This window comes from Triturus cristatus, chromosome 9 (assembly GCF_964204655.1).
Source record: "Triturus cristatus chromosome 9, aTriCri1.1, whole genome shotgun sequence".
Taxonomy (NCBI): Eukaryota; Metazoa; Chordata; class Amphibia; order Caudata; family Salamandridae; genus Triturus; species Triturus cristatus.
Genome location: NC_140592.1, coordinates 137922291 through 137941101, shown reverse-complemented (window position 1 = coordinate 137941101; position 18811 = coordinate 137922291). Strand labels below are relative to the sequence as shown.

Genomic DNA, 18811 nt, shown 5'->3' with positions numbered 1-18811 from the left:
CATTTTTGCTCCTTTGTGAGGACCATTGGTATAGCTGGACCCCCCACAAGCTTGGCCTTCATAAGCTATGGAAGGAAGCCTTGAGTGAAATTATGAACATGTGGCCAATAATATATGTACGGAGGTAGGTGTGCGCCATATCAAGTCTTCCTGCATGTTCTATCTCCACCTCCTTCATTACATATAACATGTTTGACTACCAAAGACCACAACTGGTTGTCCACCAGATGTCTATTTTTCCAGCTTCAGACAATCACACCTGCCAGGAATGTTTAGCTATAGCAGTGTTGCTTCAATTGAGCGTTCTAGAAGGCTTTGTCAGATCTAGTCCTCATGCTGCTAAAGGACCTATACTTTTGTTGTAATTATTTAGTGGGATAAAGCATACATCTTTAGCCTGGCACTTTGACATCATATCCAGTAACCAATCTTTGAAAATTCCATCACTTCTGTTAAGGGTATTTTTTTCTAGTCCCACAGAAACTGCAACTACCTTAACTTCAGCACATTATAGTGATCGACCAATTTTATGTGTGAATTAAACCGAGGGTCTTGGTAATTCTATTCCTCAATTACATCATACTTTTTTCCTGTAAGGAAACACCAAATTTTCCATTGTCTTTGCTTTAAAGGGAATCACTGCTTGTGTTGGATTAATGTATAGATAACTCCTATAAATGTAGCTCTTTTAACATTTTAAAGATAGCCGAAGTTTCACACCAGTTTTATCCATAATCGAGGTGTTCTCTGCAAAGGCAGGATCTGATTGGCCGCAACAGCGAGTTCATGCTGTAAGGCATTCAGTGAGTTTGAGGTCCTGGTGTGATCTTTTATCTAGAGAACGAAGACCACTCTGGCCAGTATACACTTTTGCAGTCTTACTTGCTATATGTTATTTAAAATGTATATCAGGAGTAAACCATTCATGTTAAAGATTAGATGTTAGTTTGTTACCAAATTCAAGGGGTCAGAACAAATGTATTGTTGAACTACACGTATTATTCATATATTTTAGCCAATGTGTTAATCAAATGCACGGATATGTTTGTTACTATATTTTAATGCATGTTCCTCCTATATTCTATATTTGAACTGTTGTCTTGTGGTACTCCAGATCTGCACCATCAAATGTGTCCTTTCAGGGTCCTTGGACTTATTTTTAAAGTTAAGATGGCCTAATTTGTACCATTTGCATATTCACCTGCACAGAAATTAATTGGAATACCTTTGTTGTTTATGAACATTAGAGTTAATTGTAGGTCATAGCTGAGTTGAGGTTTTTAGTGCGACACAGCTGTTGGGGTTATGATTATCTTTTAGAACCTGCACCAACCCTCTTACATTTTTTTATTTTTTTTGGTATGCATTTGAAGACTTGCATCCTTCATGTATGTTTCTCGGATATGTTGTTTAGGCACCCTTACTCACCTATATATCAGTGACTACAAACGGAGAGCCATCCTTCCTTTATCTCTGTTCCATTATTTCTGTTCCTTTATTTCCATTCGCTTCAGAACACTCCTGTTAAATATAACATGTTGTCTCCACTGCAAACTTAGACAATACTTTAGCGAGTAAAGTTCTACTGGTCATCACAGGAAAATGCATGTTAACTTTTCTACACATGTAATTCCTAGAACTCCTGTTAACTACTAGAGCCAACAGCAGTGCAAGGTCACATATTAACATTTTACGTTCTGTTTATGTAGACCTATTCAAAATATCATAGAGCTGTTCTCGTAAGTTGTCTGGAGTTTGTTGGCTGGGACTTAAAAGAAGTAAAATGGCGGACCTTACCTTTTAACTTTTGTCACTTTTGCTGTGGTTTAGAAGTCACTGCTATAGAGAATTACCTGAGATATTACTCTTGAGTAGTTTTGAAAGACCACGAGCATACGCTACTTGTTGTGGAGAGACTGAGTGGACCAGAATAGTCCTTATGTGCTCCCAGTATCGGTATATTTTCGTTTCCCAGTTCATAACCACTTTCGGGTGGATTATGCTCCGGTTTCCTGTGCACAGAACCTAGGTTTCTATTCCCAGCTTTGATAAACTGTTAGAAAGTACAGGATTTTTGTGACTTTTCATGTTTGAAGGACTTTACCAATTGGATCCAGGAAGCAGGAACAGGTTCATAGTATCTTACATGTTAATTATTAAATCTGATATCAAAACTGTATTGCATTCGGTTCTGCTCATAGTAAGAAAATGCACAAACTTGCATGATACTTGTACCAGATACATTCCCTACTCTGAGCCGCTTCTCAGACATTCTTTTTGCGCGTAGATGTTGGAAAGTGAACTGTATTACAGTGGCCTTTATATGAAATATCATAAATTTGTCGTCAGTCAGCCAGGTGATACTCCTCTAGAGAAAGACCACTCACTCGTAGACCTTTCTACCAATGCAGCTGACCATTAAAAATTAGTTTACCACCGACATCGAGCACCCAACGAAAATCATGTAAAGACACATTCTTAAAGATTTATTGTCACATCCCAGGTGAATATTTCAGTGTTCTAGTTTGTGCTCAGTTAAGTTTATTTCCCTCTGTTTTATATTCTCTTGCTAGGAGTTTAATTTATTATTTTGACATAGTTTGTACTGTGCAGATTTGTGTGAGCTATGCCCACATATAACATATATATATATATATATATATATATTCTCTTTCCTTCTCACAACGACAAAGATTGACGACGCTGTGTTCTGGCCAAATATTTTATTGGGACAGCTTGGAAGGACGCGTTTCGCCTGCCCAGCAGGCTTGTTCACCAGATTGGTACTGGACAAAGGCCGTTTTACGGCTGAAACGCGTTGTTGTTGGTGAGCGATTAAAACACCCTAAACATCAGGACGGTGTGCCGCCTCATTCCTATCGGATTGATTCACTTTCAAATTTGTGGTTACCGCTACCACGGCAGGCACCGGCATTGTGTGCAGGCGTGCGGCGTTCAGCGGACATTCTTTTGAAAACATATATATATATATAGATATATCAAGTCACGTGGGGTGTTCTAAAGAAACGAGCAGCACTCGAGACACGGACCTCTTGTTCCCCAGCAAGGCATTTAATGGCATTGGCAGAACAGCAAACCAGTTCATTCAACGGCAGCTGACCGCCACCTGACGCGTTTCAAGTCAATCTCTTCCTCAGAGGCGGTTCCGGTCAGAAGGCACAAGGCGGGCTGCAAACTCCTAATTAGGCAATATCGTATGTCCTGATTGGACGGCTCAAATGAGGCAATACGTAGCATTATGGGAGTTGCAGTCCCAACATTCCTTGTCACTTAAAATGTCTGCCAAATCTGAAGCTCTGGATGAGCCCCAGCCAGCATATCTGCCATTAATCCATAGTCCGTGCTCCACAAGCAATCCCCGCTGTAACGAAGATCTGTGGCCCCCTTCACCTGGGGTGGTGCCAGCTCAGCGGCAGAACAACCGCTCATAAATCAAGTCACGTGGGGTGTTCTAAAGAAACGAGCAGCACTCGAGACACGGACCTCTTGTTCCCCAGCAAGGCATTTAATGGCATTGGCAGAACAGCAAACCAGTTCATTCAACGGCAGCTGACCGCCACCTGACGCGTTTCAAGTCAATCTCTTCCTCAGAGGCGGTTCCGGTCAGAAGGCACAAGGCGGGCTGCAAACTCCTAATTAGATATATATATATATAGATATAGAGATATATATATATATATATATATATATATATATATATATATATATATATATATATATAGATATAGATATATAATATACCACCAGTCCCGCTTTACATCAAAAACGGGTCAGACACATGCTGGAGTTGCTCAGCGGTAAATTTAATGCCACCAGTACGCACAATGAAGAGAAGACAATGTCCTCAGAGACTGCTCCTGGCAGACGCGTTTCGGCGGATGCCTTTATCAATGCCGGTTAACAGCCAGATAGTTCAAAATGAGGCTCTTGGCGGGACGATGTTAAATGTCTGTAGCAGGGAACCCTATTGGATGACTGATGTAGTCATCGAGAGAGGACAAAGAGAATTCCATCCAGTAAGTACTGTTCCTCTCTCAATGTGTCCGTCCAAGGTTCCCCTCACTCCGCCCTGTGCAACGATCCGACAGAAAGGGACACGCACATCCAACTTAGCGAGCAAGGTATAATAACCCGCCCGTGCATACAGTTATGCCCTGACCTCGTCAGCTATTTGAAGTGTTTGCTCCCTCATATCTGCATGATCCGTGGCGGATTCCATCACCGCTGAGCGACTCTATCAGCAGACCATCTGCTGCTCTCTCCCCAGTGCCTTTAACACAGTCCAGGCTGGGGGGGGCGCCACGTTGTGTAGTCCATACACTAATCCACAGAGTTTTGTCGGTAATACGTGGAGCTCCAGATCGAGAGGCGTGCCTGAAAGCGGAGCCGACTTCCGCTACAAATACACCACCAGTCCCGCTTTACATCAAAAACGGGTCAGACACATGCTGGAGTTGCTCAGCGGTAAATTTAATGCCACCAGTACGCACAATGAAGAGAAGACAATGTCCTCAGAGACTGCTCCTGGCAGACGCGTTTCGGCGGATGCCTTTATCAATGCCGGTTGACAGCCAGATAGTTCAAAATGAGGCTCTTGGCGGGACGATGTTAAATGTCTGTAGCAGGGAACCCTATTGGATGACTGATGTAGTCATCGAGAGAGGACAAAGAGAATTCCATCCAGTAAGTACTGTTCCTCTCTCAATGTGTCCGTCCAAGGTTCCCCTCACTCCGCCCTGTGTATATATAGATAGAGAGAGATAGAGAGAGATAGAGAGAGATAGAGAGAGATAGAGAGAGATAGAGAGAGATAGAGAGAGATAGAGAGAGATAGAGAGAGATAGAGAGAGATAGAGAGAGATAGAGAGAGATAGAGAGAGATAGAGAGAGATAGAGAGAAATAGAGAGAGATAGAGAGAGATAGAGAGAGATAGAGAGAGATAGAGAGAGATAGAGAGAGATAGAGAGAGATAGAGAGAGATAGAGAGAGATAGAGAGAGATAGAGAGAGATAGAGAGAGCTAGAGAGAGCTAGAGAGAGCTAGAGAGAGCTAGAGAGAGATAGAGAGAGCTAGAGAGAGCTAGAGAGAGATAGATAGAGATAGATAGAGATAGATAGAGATAGATAGAGATAGATAGATAGAGATAGAGATAGATGTGTATAGATGTGTGTATATATATATATATATATATATATATATTCACTTAAAAAACCATAGGTTTCACACATGTTATAGTTAGCTGTACATTTCACTCGTAAAAAACCAATGAAATTCCACGTTATAGTTAGATCAGGTAACTATAACTTGCGCGCCCACAATAAACTGCTGATGACGTCACATATTACATCACTCATGACATGGTCAGTGACATCACTCATGACATCAATGATGACATCTGAAATTACACATTGTGGATTGCGGTCGCGCAAGTTATAGTTACCTGATCTAACTATAACGTGGAATTTCATTGGTTTTTTACGAGTGAAATGTACAGCTAACTATAACGTGTGTGAAACCTATGGTTTTTTCAGTGAATTTGTACGGTTTTTTAAATGCTAAGTTATGTATTTTTTTTTTTTTCTGGTTTTTCACTGTGCGCGCACGGTGCCCTTCGCGCACCGTGCGCGCGCTGTGGGCACCGAGCGCCCACGTTGCGCAGTCCATGCCGTGCGCGCGCCCCCTTTTTTTACACAGTAACATTTGTTTTTTTCTCCCTTGTGGGTCCTTTAATTTATTTAATAAATGTGTTTGTTACTTCTTTATTTTTTATTTTTATTTTTTTTCCCGTGCGCGTACGGTAAGCTTACCGTACGCGCACTCCGCGATTTTTAAAAAAAATTATTAAATGTATTTTTCGTACTTTTGGGTCCTTCTTGGACCCCCTGACAAACACTAGGGGGTCTGCAACTCTCTTCGTTGCCCCCTTTTCACGTTCCCCACCTTTGTTTGTCAGTGCGAGAGACAGAAAATGGCGGCCGACACTTCCTGATTTCGACCGATTCGAATGTTTACAGTCATGTAACCACCAATCGGAATTGAGCTCTCGCACGGCACCGTACGCGTACGGTAAGCTTACGGTAAGCGCACGGAGCGCGCTTACAGATATATATATTGATTTAAATGCTATTTTCTCAGGACCTACTGAACAGATTTACACCAGACCTACAAAAGGCACATCCTTGACCTGAGGACTACCTCTCTGCCAAATTTCAAGTAATTCAGTTCAGCCGTTCGGGCTGTAGCTCGGACTAAAGGTCCTATGGGAAAATGCATGGGGAAAACGCGTTTTGGGACCCCCCTTTCTTCTCAGCCCCCGCTTGACGAATCCCCCCGAGACTTTCAGGGTAGGAGCGGAGCGTAGCACCCCATTAGTTTTAAAAATTTCGCGAGGATTCGTCGACCGGCGCCAAAGTTATTCCAAATAGAATGTTGCGGATTTCCTATGGAAACACGGTCCTAACTATAACTATCTACTGGCGAACGCCAGTAGATAATATATGGATATATATATATATATATATATATATATATATATATATATTCACTGAAAAAACCATAGGTTTCACACACGTTATAGTTAGGAAATAGCATTTAAAAAACCTTGCTAATTCACTGAAAAAACCATAGGTTTCACACATGTTATAGTTAGCTGGACATTTTACTGATAAAAAACCAATGAAATTCCCCCGTTATAGTTACTGTAGGCAACTATAACTCACGCGACCGCAATCCTCTGCTGATGCTAATACTGTATTTAGACACTTATTTGCCCATATCTTCTTCCATTAAATTTTAGCTATACATATATTACAAATATTTTTTTTTTCATAAAGACACATATGTCATCAGCAGAGGATTACGGTCGCGTGAGTTATAGTTGCCTACAGTAACTATAACGGGGGAATTTCATTGGTTTTTTATCAGTAAAATGTCCAGCTAACTATAACATGTGTGAAACCTATGGTTTTTTCAGTGAATTAGCAAGGTTTTTTAAATGCTATTTCCTAACTATAACGTGTGTGAAACCTATGGTTTTTTCAGTGAATTTGTACGTTTTTTTAAATGCTAAGTTACTTTACGCCATTTGTGGCGTGCGCGCCCACTTAACGCAGTTCGTTCCGTGCACGGTTTTTATCAACTTTAATAAGCCCTGTACATTTGGTGGCCTTCGGCCACCAAAAGCACAGGGGGTGAGGTCAATGTGGATAGTGTTTTTTTTATTTCGATTTTATAATTTCATGTTGCCAAAATTACGTTTTTTTTCTCTATTAATAAGCACTGCACATTTGGTGGCCTGCGGCCACCAAAAGCACAGGGGGTGGGGTAAGTGTGGATAGTGTTTTTTTTATTTTTATTTTTTTACCGTAAGCGTACGGTAAGCTTACGGTAAGCGTACGGTAAGCGTACCCCGCGAAATTGCCGAAAAAAAAATAAAACCGTTTTTGCTCTTGGGGGATGTTTGGGGACTCCCTCAACATGACTATGTGGGAGGGAGTTGTCAAAACAGCCCCGTAACATGTTTTTGGCCATCATGTTTGATAAACAACACTCAGTGCGAGAGACAAAATGGCGGACGCCGCTTCCTGGTTTCGGCCGATTCGAATGTTTACTAAGATCTAAGAGCCAATCAGAATCGCGCTCGCGCACGCCACCGTAAGCTTACGGTAAGCGTACGGTAAGCGTACGGTAAGCGTACCGTAAGCGGGCTCAGATATATATATTGATTTAAAGGCTATTTTCTCAGAATCTACTGAACAGATTTACACCAAACCTACAAAAGGCACTTCCTTGACCTAGGGACTACCTCTCTGCCAAATTTCTAGTAATTCTGTTCAGCCGTTCGGGCTGTAGCTCGTTCTAAAGGTCCTATGGAAAAATGCATGGGAAAAACGCGTTTTGGGACCCCCCTTTTATCTCCGCCCCCGCTTGACGAATCCCCCCGAGACTTTCAGGGTAGGAGCGGAGCGTAGCGCCCCACCTATTTTGAGAAATTCGCGAGGATTCGTCGACCGGCGCCAAAGTTATTCAAAATAGAATGTTGAGGTTTTCCTATGGAAACGTGGTCCTAACTATAACTACCTACTGGCGACCGCCAGTAGGTAATATATATATATATATATATATATATATATATATATATATATATATATATATATATATATATATATATATATATAGATAGATAGATAGATAGATAGATAGATAGATAGATAGATAGATAGATAGATAGATAGATAGATAGATAGATAGATAGATAGATAGATATAGATAGATAGATAGATAGATAGATAGATATAGATATAGAGAGATATAGATAGATATATAGAGAGATATAGATAGATATATATAGAGAGATATATATATATATATATAGAGAGAGATATATATATATATATATATAGAGAGAGATATATATATATATATATATATATATATATATATATATATATATATATATAGATATATATATAGAGATATATAGATATATATATAGAGATATATATATAGAGATAGGGATAGATAGATAGATAGATAAATATTAAGTAGCTGTGCATGGGATAGCATGTTTATGCAAAAGTGGTACACTTAGCCTTTTTTATGAAAAAAAAAAAAATATGACGTCCAGGCAACTGAAACAGCTCATGTGGTTGCCATCTGTGGGGAGCTTTATTCGTAATCTGAACGTGAAAGCAGGTAAGAAACTTGTTGTTTGTTACACAGAATGTAGACATATCCAGACCGTCTGCAGAAGCCCTTCTCACAGTACCAGATCACCTGTGACTCCGATCTTCTCGTCTGCCATGAACCACGAGGTGCAATTTTACAATATTACTAAAAACAATCATTCCAATCACTCCAAAATACACGCTGCAACCTGAAAACTTAATTTCGAAAATTAATTCTTCCTACGAAAGGAAAAATAAAGCCATTTTAAACAAATTACCTTAACTGCAAAGATTGTTGAATCAAATCTAGTCTAAGATTGCAATCCAGTTTAAATATTTATTCCTAATCTTTATTGCAATACAGTTTACACTTTTTAAGCATCAGAACATGATCTGTGGTGGGTATGTAGGAGAATTATTGCCAAACAGTCTCTGTAGGGGAATTATTGCCAGTCAGTCTATCTAAAGGGAATTTAGTTTCCCTTTACCTGGTATTTGTGCAGGATTCAAATGTTTGAGTTCAAATAATAAAAAGTAGCACCTGTCTTTAGATAACTGTTACAAGGACATTTTGTCAGTGAAGTGCAATACAGTTCTGTTATCCAACATTTCATTAGATGCTTGGGTGACCCAAACGCCCCAAACTCTGCTGCCTGTTCGATAGATCAATACGTGCTTCATAAATCTCCCAAAGATATTCTGTAAAGATCTATAGTATGAACAGGAAACTAGAAGCAGAGACTATAGAAATGGCATGTTTTTTTTTTTTTCTTCTTCAGAAAGTCTATAAAATATTAACTAGACATGATTCAGTGATTTGAGGTATTGATGTCACCATTTTGCCAATGGCACTGCATCCAACTCTCCAGGGGCACTGAACCCCTGGTGTGCACTGTCCTTGCCCATGCGCAGTGGCTGTAGAGCATGGCCTCTGGCCAGGCCCTGTGCTTAACGTAACCGTAGTTGAGCACCCCCACTGTGAACATCCTTTTCTGTGTTCAGTGGAGGTTTGCAATCGCACCTGGCTTCTAGCCAGGCCTGGCACCCAACCCTATGTGGGTGGCCAGCCCTCGATGGTGTGAGCCGCAGGGTCTGGCCTCTGACCAGTCTTGCACCCAACACTGTTGGGGGGCCTTCCCCTGCCGAACATATCCAAAGACCAGGCCTTGCACCCAACACTGTTGGGGGGCCGCCCCCTGCCGAACATATCCAAAGACCAGGCCTTGCACCCAACACTGTTGGGGGCCTCCCCCTGCCGAACATATCCAAAGACCAGGCCTTGCACCCAACACTGTTGGGGGGCTTCCCCCTGCCGAACATATCCAAAGACCAGGCCTTGCACCCAACACTGTTGGGGGGCCTCCCCCTGCCGAACATATCCAAAGACCAGGCCTTGCACCCAACACTTTGCATGGTTGGCATTAATAGCTAAGCCGGGGTGGAATTTTAGCAAAAATCATTAGTTCTTATGTAATGGAAGCGAAGTCCACTTGTACTGTCCAATAATGCTTAGTTGGAATCACATAAACGTTAAGTAACCAAGTATTGGCAACGCCGGTAGATCCCACTTTTGTGTGTTGATGCATACAGGCATGCTCAAATGCTATTTGCGTGGTCAGCATAGTAAAACCAGACCTCTTGGCTTTCCCACTGCAGTACGCTGCAGTAATTGTTGGGAAGTCAGTCAGAAGGACGGAAGAGGGCAGTACTCAGTCAAAGATGGCACCGCGCACCTTGTGCGCCATTGGATTACTTTTGGGTTAGTGGTGGTTGTTTTTAAATATCAGCATTTCATTAGTCCCCTGAAAATGAAAGCACATCTGTTGCATGCACACAGTGGTCCCTGTCTCGTATTTTTGGTAGAAACTTCAACATCATTAAATGCTACGACACTTTCCCATGTGGTCACCACACTGTTTGCCCCGTAAACTTTGATTTTATTAGTCATTAATAGATCTCCATTTTGCAATCTATTGATAAAGAAACAAAGCGTCCTGAGGAAGATGGTACAAGTGGGAGGTTGGAGACGCGGTCTTGTAGGTGACAGTTCAAAGGCAGGCATGACTGTGTGTAGGGAATGTTATTATTGGTAACCTTTGGTGTGCATAGAATCGGTTAGATGGAATCTTGCTTCATACGTGAACTGACGTCTGTGACCAACAAGGTATGGCGAGCTTAGTGTCTTCATCTTGGTTAATGTTCCATATTCTTTTGGTAATAATCTCCTGCTACCTCTACATACATGCTAGTTCAATTAGACGTGGTGTTGGTTATGCTGAAGCTACCTGCTTACTTTTATGCTTAAAGTTGGTTGTTATTCATGCCCCTACCCCTTCAAGGGCTTCTTCGTGCGGTTGAATTTCATTAACTAAATTGAATTTATTTTGCCTTTACTTTAGAATGTGGACGTTCACCGTTCAACAGAAGAAGCTTTGCAGACTGTACCAAATCATTTGTGAAAACCATGTTTACCAGCACACCCTCATTGGCTTGGACTGTACTACTGCAGAATATATTGCTCAGGTGCACGAGCTGGGATGCGGCGTTCACAGCCGAGGAACTCCGATGCACAAATACTCAACGTTCCTGATACGGAGTTTAGAAAATGTATTTGTATTACTTTATATCCCGGATCGCCGGAGACTGGCAGTAATAGTGGAATGTGCAAGTTTGATTTTTAACAGTATATATATTTTTATGAACCTTGGATCTGCTGAAATGTATTCGAATGTAAATTTACCGTTCTGGGGAGGACACATGTTTGTGAATGTTTTGCTTGGTACCTATGAATCAAAGGGAATGCTGCTTAGCGGAATCCACCAGATACAAAAACCCATGGAAACAAATGTTAAACGAGGTGTTCGAGCTACATGCAGGTAAAATAACTTGCCTGTGTCTGTTTATTTATGCCATAATATTCAGTGTAGCTTCTACTACGTTTAGTAAGTGATCCCTATAAATGATAAATATCGATTGTGTAATTATCTTTTAGGACTTTGTGCCGTAATCTATGACTTTTAAAACACTGCCTCCAAGCAATCTAAAGGAGTTATTAAACTCATTTATTTTTTTAAACCCCAGGCAGACGAACCCTGGCTGGACATCATTTCTAATGTCAAGTGATGCCATGAAACTTAAATTGACTGTTTTGCGATGTGGGATTCTTTTTATAGTAGGCATAGTGTTTTTCATGCACCTTTTCGGCGTGTAATTCCACCTTTCTTTAAAGGGTTGCTTGCTTCATTGAATCTAAGTTATTTACATGTTCTGCAGTCTTTATTATTATTCATATTTTGATTGCTCCTGGTAAAAGATTTATCTAGGCAGGCGCGTCTTGCAAAGCTTTTGATGTTTTGCACCACATCTGGACACCCATCTGTAGGTCGTAACAATGAATGCATCTCATTGTGACTTTCCTTACTCGATGGTGAAGATCACAAATCATCATTGCACTATTGTCACAGTCCTTGTCTGCCAACAATTTCCATGGAATCATTTTTTAAACTTTTTTTTTTTTTAATCATTGTACCTTTAAATCTGCTTCAGTGAATTGCAAGTCATTTTCAGCAGTCAGTCCCTTGTGAGTAAGGCCCTTTTCTACATTGAATTACTTAAATGATTTAAGCCTACTTGTCCTCTGATGGTGGTTTTCAAGAACTCTCAGACATGCCTTTATGCACCTGGACATTGTGTGTTTATGTGGCAATGAAAGCCATTGTACTGGAGAAACTTTGAATTCTTGCTTTTACTATAGTGACAAGCTATTGTTTTCTTGACTAGTTTACCATTCCAGAAGTCACCAGACTCCCCACCGTAAACCTTTCTAAATCTTGCCTCAGTGACCATGGCAGCATGTAAAGCTTTGGGCACTCGTAGCTTAATGCCGGATTTCAGAAGGTTGGGTTTCCCTCATTCAGCGACTCCCTGGAGTTATGAAGTTGACTTCTGAAACATCTATTGCATCAGATAATATCTTCTTTGCACAGTTATTTACAGGAACGCTTTGAGCTCAGTAGTCTTTTGGGGTTTTATTTCCATTTCCGAGCCCTGGCTAATGTGATACTTGCGCAATGAACAATGGCTTCAAATGCTTCTGATGAAGACAGTAGGCCTCCAGCATTATTTTGTTGTGCTTTACTGATAGTTCTGCCTACCACGACTCTTGACCTTCACAAAATCTTGACAAAATGTACTCTTGTCTCTGCTTTTATCTTGACCACAAGTCCCAGTCCCTGAATCAACTTCAGAATGAGCTCTTGGAAAAAAGGTCTGTTGCTCCTAACATCATGCAATATTTTTCTATTTTAAAGAGTATCTTGCCTGTCTCTTTCTCAGCCCTCAAGTGGATTACCTTATACTCACTATCTATCTGTAAGAAGGGACTTGCAGTCCTCATTCTGAACATCTACTCCCAGTCGCAGAGGACGTTTTGCTCTAAATCTGTTTGGAAACTCGTATTATATTTCATTTTAAGCCAGAGCCACTCTGAACCTAATTCCCAGAAGTGCATTCCAGTTAGCTCTGGTCAAAACCTGCTCCCATTTTCTTGTAGTGGGACACATTTAGTATAATCAAGATGTTTTAACTAAAATCTTATTCTAACTTCCTCGGGCATTCACTTTCTCCTCCATGAGTTTCAGGAGGCATTCTTTCCTATCTGCACCCTCCGAAGCACCAAGCAGCGTTTATATCTGTGAAAAGATGCCCTCCATTCTGTGCAGGGCCTTCCCTTTCAGGTGCATCTAGGGAGCTTGCTTTGGTGGTGGCTTGTTTCTCCCTTTACAAGGCCAAGAATGACCGCAACTTATTAGCTAATTTTTTCCAGCAGATTCTTTACATCTCAGATCATTGGTCTTGGAGGCAGGAGCCATTGCACCTTATTCAGTTCTGTTCATCCGCGTTACTTCAGATACACGTGTAACCCTGCTGTAAAGAATGCCCATAGGTTCCTCCTAGCCACCTTCAATACTCTTAACAAAGTTGGCGGATAAATACTAGATCTGATATATATATTTTTATAATATATTTATGGAGAGGCCTGCTGGGACCCCTTCCAAAAGGACGTTACTCCTACCACTATTGTAACTCCTCCACTTGGTCTGCTTTGCAACATCAAATTCTAAAATCAGTTTTTTGAAATTTAACCTAACTTAACATTTTGGTTATCATTGCAAGATATCTAGATATATCTGTGGATGGTTGCCTAGCACAGTCTTAAATTAACCATGTAAAGGATTCTCAGTGTTAATAGTTTCATACTTTTCCAAATGTGCATCTTGATTGGTGGATCAGGAAGAAAATGTAGACCTGCTTGAGATATTTTCTGTCTTTAGATAAAGCCCACCACAGACCGATTGGGGTTTTTGTGAGGTTTGCAGTATGTGCTGTTGTAGATCACATGCAGTGGTCACTCGAGAGTCTGGCTCAGAATTATTGTAACATTTTATCCAAACTGCTGTAGGAGACAGCTGTAGTCAGGCTTTTTCTGTGAAGAAAGAATTATACTCTGAGGGGGCAGTGGTCCACACCACATTATGGTTGGCAGCTTATCATGAGCATTGAACGATTAATCCAAAAACGCAAACCCCTCCTGGCTGACCACCTACGTATTTATTAACTCACCTGCATGATGTCGAGTAATGTTTCTCAGGCTTGGCGTCTCAATCAGCTCGAACAAGTGAAATGCAGATGCCCCTTCCGTAACGTTAATAAAAAAGCAAGACCTTTCTTTCATATGTGGGCCTGCCTAATTGTGATAGACCCTTGCCTGTGCCTTTCAACCTGTTGAGACAGATTCCTGTGCTCTTCAGTTCTGTTGTGCCTAGATCAGTGTATGCTTTCAAGGGCACCAATTCACGCAAATAACATTTTGATTGTGAACTGAGAGGTTTACACTTTGAGTTTTACTTTCCTCCTTAAGTATATTTGGCAAAAAATCCAACCAACACATATTGTTAAAAGAGAATTTAAACTTTGACTGGGATGTCTTGCATCTTTTCCTTTTGATCATTCATAGCTTTAGAAAGTGGATTTTAACACTTATTTCATCACTCCTTTAATGCGAGATTTGTCAAATCGTATAAACTTGAACTTGGGATACCTCTATGCAGTAGATTTCCTATATGAGCTGTCTATTATTATTATGGCACAATACTTACAGGTGACAAGCAAAGATTGCTGCATTTCTCGCAAATGGCATTTTTTGGCGCAAAATGTGGAATACCAGCTTATCGCTTCTGACATTACTATTCAATTTCTTGATATGGTCTGTGCTGCTTGTTATTCTTTCAGCTGGACTCTGGAGATCACATCTGCAAAGAGCAGTATAGGTTTTATTTTTCAACCGCTTGTTTTTATGCACTCGGTGAATGTATCTTAGCTGTCCCTTTAACCCCTTCAGCGCGGCGCGGATTCCCGCGCCACGCTGAAGGTTCGTTGCGCGGGCGGGCTCATGACGGAACGGTTCCGTCATGAGCACAGCCCAACCGACGCTCATGACGGAACCGTTCCGTCATGAGCGCCGAAGGGGTTAAAGAGGTTACTGTGGAGGTAAATATTCGGCTTCAAGGGTGTTAGCCAGTTTCCATTTTTCTGACAGCCATTCCATTTCCACATCGCAGAGGACGCGGCAAGAGAAAAAAGTTTCAGCAATTGTGACTGCATTTGTAATGCACATTTTAGCGCCTTAGACATTATGCATTTTGTGGAGTTATTAAGGCCTTGTATGTGGTCATATTTTGGCTTCTATTTGTTTCTATTCTCCCACATTGTCGGGCATCGATTACTAGTGGCAGGGCATTAGCAAGCAGTTGTCTACTACACTGTATTGCTGGCTATGCTCTTTTCATCACGCTAAGATTCAAATCATTAGAATTGCAACTGGTTGCTGAAGTGCTAGGTGTTTGAGAGATTCAACTATATATGTTCCTGCAAGTTTGAGCTAGAATATCTTAGCCCACCTTACCAGGTCCCACAAAAACTGAATAGCACTTTATATATTTTACTCATTATTTTATATTTCTAGTATGCATATTTATGCAAACATCGGTAGTTTTAACTATGTGCATATTGCTATGCTATTACCTGTTCTTTAGAGGCACCCTAGTTGCCATTACTGATTTTACGAATTAAAACACTCCATTCTGTGACCACCACAGGAAACCTATACCACTATACTCCAGTTATATTTTTGTTCTGATGGCATTAAATGCATACTGTTGTAATGCTTTCTCCAACGTGTAATTGTAGACTGTCTATGAAGACACACTTAAAACTCCATTGGGCATGACGACACACTAAATATCTGTAAAAACTCCTGCGATCATGATTTAAACCAGTCTTTCTTTAGATTTGTTTTAGAACTGTATATACCATTTCATGTTTCTTTAGAGCCATAACTCATCATCTGTCTTGCATTTGTTTGTCTGTTAATGAAAGTATGGAATGTGTGAAGTTGTGACCGATGCCACATTATTGAACTGATGATCATCAGTCAGGCCAGAGACCATGTTGATTTCTCACAGAACAGTATGTATTTATGTCAGTCATTCTGCTCACTATACCTATGGCCAACCTGTCGCACAGTATTTTGTTTACTTGCTGAGGCTTTCTCCAAGCTCTAGAATCGAGGGAGCTCTTGGTAGGCTGACGGAACCCTGTGTAGCATCCGTGGACAGTGTTGGATTGCAAGTAGGGCATGAAAGGAATGATTGGCTCTGCATTTCGAGTTTCTCATTTTTAAAGACCCCTACCATATCTCTGTAAGCTACTGTTCCCTTTAAAATGTTCAATTGCTTAATCCACAAACATTTTGTGTAAAGTCTGAATTTCATATTCGTAGACACCCTCCTCCCCCCCCCCCGCCCCCTTTTACGTTGCTTATAGACATATAGTAAGATTTTACGGTAATTCTCGAGAAAACATAACATGAGTATGCTTGGAAATTAGATTTCCATGTATAACCCTTATCCACTAAAAGTAATTGTCTGGAGGGTTGATAGCCCATAGTTTTGAGTCTGGCAGATATGTGCGTTAGCACAAGCAACTAATTTTTTTCTCTTCACCGGGTGAAATTCCTTTCCCCTATACCCCCATGAACTTCGGAGGTGCGGTCTTCCATTTCCCCTCTAGATAAGTTGCTTCTTCCTTTTCTTGCATTAGTAGTTTTACTTGTGTGTTTCATGGGTGGAAAAGGCATGTAAAATGATTATGAATACTCCCAAATGTACATATTTGTAAATATGCCATGAAGGTTGCATCACTCTCTTCTCTTCCCTGTCACACCTCCATTTCCACTTCTGACCCTCCAAGTAATGTAAAAGGTCCCTGTACTTCCAGGTTTCCCATTACTGAACTCCATCTGTGAATACCCACAAATCCTGGTCCATCGAGGTTAATTTAGTTGCACTCATATTTCTGAATGAGTGCCTTAAAGACTTATCTGTGGTTTTCATCTCGTCGCATAAGGTCATGCTTGCTGTGCTGCTTGTTGAGGATTTATGCTCTCGGCGCTCCTCAAGCGCTCCAGCCTAGTCCACTGGAGATTAAAAGCCACCCAGTCTGTCCCACAGCCTTACCAGATATGTTGAAAAGGGGACTGAGTTAAAATCTTTAGTGGTGAGTCACGCTGCCAGCTTGCTTTCTGCTACATTTAAGAAAAAAATTTATAGGTACCGATCTGTTGGCTTTGACACTCCTGTATCTAAAGATTTTTGTGAATGTTTTGTGTTTTTATAACTCATCTACAAAAGTGAAAGTACAATTGATTTGAAGAATTAAGTGATCTATTTTACTATACAAGTGCAAATATTTTTGAAGGTGTTCTCCATAATCGATGGTAATCTCGAATGTCAGGTTCAGACTGTCTGTATATAGTAAGAATGTCTACTGTGCCAATGTCGACAACATTATTAGCTACTGCAGTAATATTTACATGCACTTAATATCAACCCATCAAAATAGGTCTGCCATTTTGGGAACCACAGTAAATATAATTTCCCATTTATTGTAGTTCTTTATTAATTCACTCTTCTGGCGGCATTTTTGGCACTTCAGGGAATTCCATAGATACATATTAAGTGCATTTAGAGATTATTGTAGTCCATTTCAGTAGCAGTGTTGATCCTACAATTAAATGAACAATGTACATAATGTAATATGAAAAAGAAAGTCAGCATCTGCGTGAATTATAGAATGCTCGTGAAAATGAAGAAAAAAATCAACGTCCGATTTATAGGAATCGTGCTGATCTAGCATAAGTCACATTATATGTATATTTTGTCTACTTTGCTTCAGGAATGTCAGTATGACCCAAATGTATGAGATACTGCAAGCATAATTTGCATTTCTTTGTGTATATATATTTTAAAAAGTACATTTTAAAATAATTTTCTTAACCAGGAATGGTGAAATGTGAAGATAGGAATTGTCAAAGAAGCCACTGATGTAAACTGTAATTACGGTGTAGTCTATAGCTTAAGCAGATGTAAAGAGGCTCATTTGTCAATAAAAAAGAAAGATGTTTAACCGATCCTTCAGAGCCGTACTGTTTTCTGTCAGTGGACCTTTCCCTGAACGTATATTTCACATCTGCGAAGGTCAAGTTATGGATAGCGAGTTGTGAGTTTACCAGCTACGTACGGTCCACACAGTTTGTCCAAAGGCACAAAATGTGAGAAAATATAGCACATGAACGAATACATTGAGCAGGTGACTTTCCTGACTGTAGTTTTTAAAAAACATTTATTGAGTTTAATATAGCGCAAAATCGACCTGAAGATATCTGGTATCAGAGCGCTGTACATGAGCACCAGTTTCGTTACAGATGGACACATTCATTTTGTTAGGTACTTACTGCTGTTATTGCCTGTGTCCATTATACAAACTGAGAGGACCAGTGAAATTAGTGTTTGTGATGCTTCAGGACACATTCACAGGTACGTAAGGAAACATGAAGTTCTTCCTGAGGCCACTCAGGGCTCAAGTCCCCCCCAAAAAAAAGGTGGGAGTGGGGGAAGAGAACTCCCCCAAGTTAAGCAGAAGGGGTGTGACATCACAGGAAGTGACATTGCAGCATGTGACATCACATGCGGTATCACAGGATACAACAGGTAAAAAACCAAAA

General features: G+C 40.6%; 1 protein-coding gene across 4 annotated transcripts in view; it reads left to right on the top strand.

Annotated features, from left to right (window-relative positions):
• The window catches only part of PFKFB4 (6-phosphofructo-2-kinase/fructose-2,6-biphosphatase 4), a 261428-nt gene extending 246797 nt beyond the window's left edge, over window positions 1–14631 (top strand). Inside the window, exons 14-15 of one of the 4 annotated variants that reach the window (XM_085624551.1) lie at window positions 8744–8835; window positions 11088–13492. In XM_085624551.1, the coding sequence (XP_085480677.1) occupies window positions 8744–8803 (60 nt within the window). In that variant the 3' untranslated portion in view covers window positions 8804–8835; window positions 11088–13492. Of the gene's footprint in view, window positions 1–8743; window positions 8836–11087 lie in introns of all 4 variants that reach the window. The other 3 variants (XM_085624550.1, XM_085624552.1, XM_085624553.1) reach the window with 3 other exon arrangements.
• Window positions 14632–18811: the final 4180 nt, after the last annotated feature.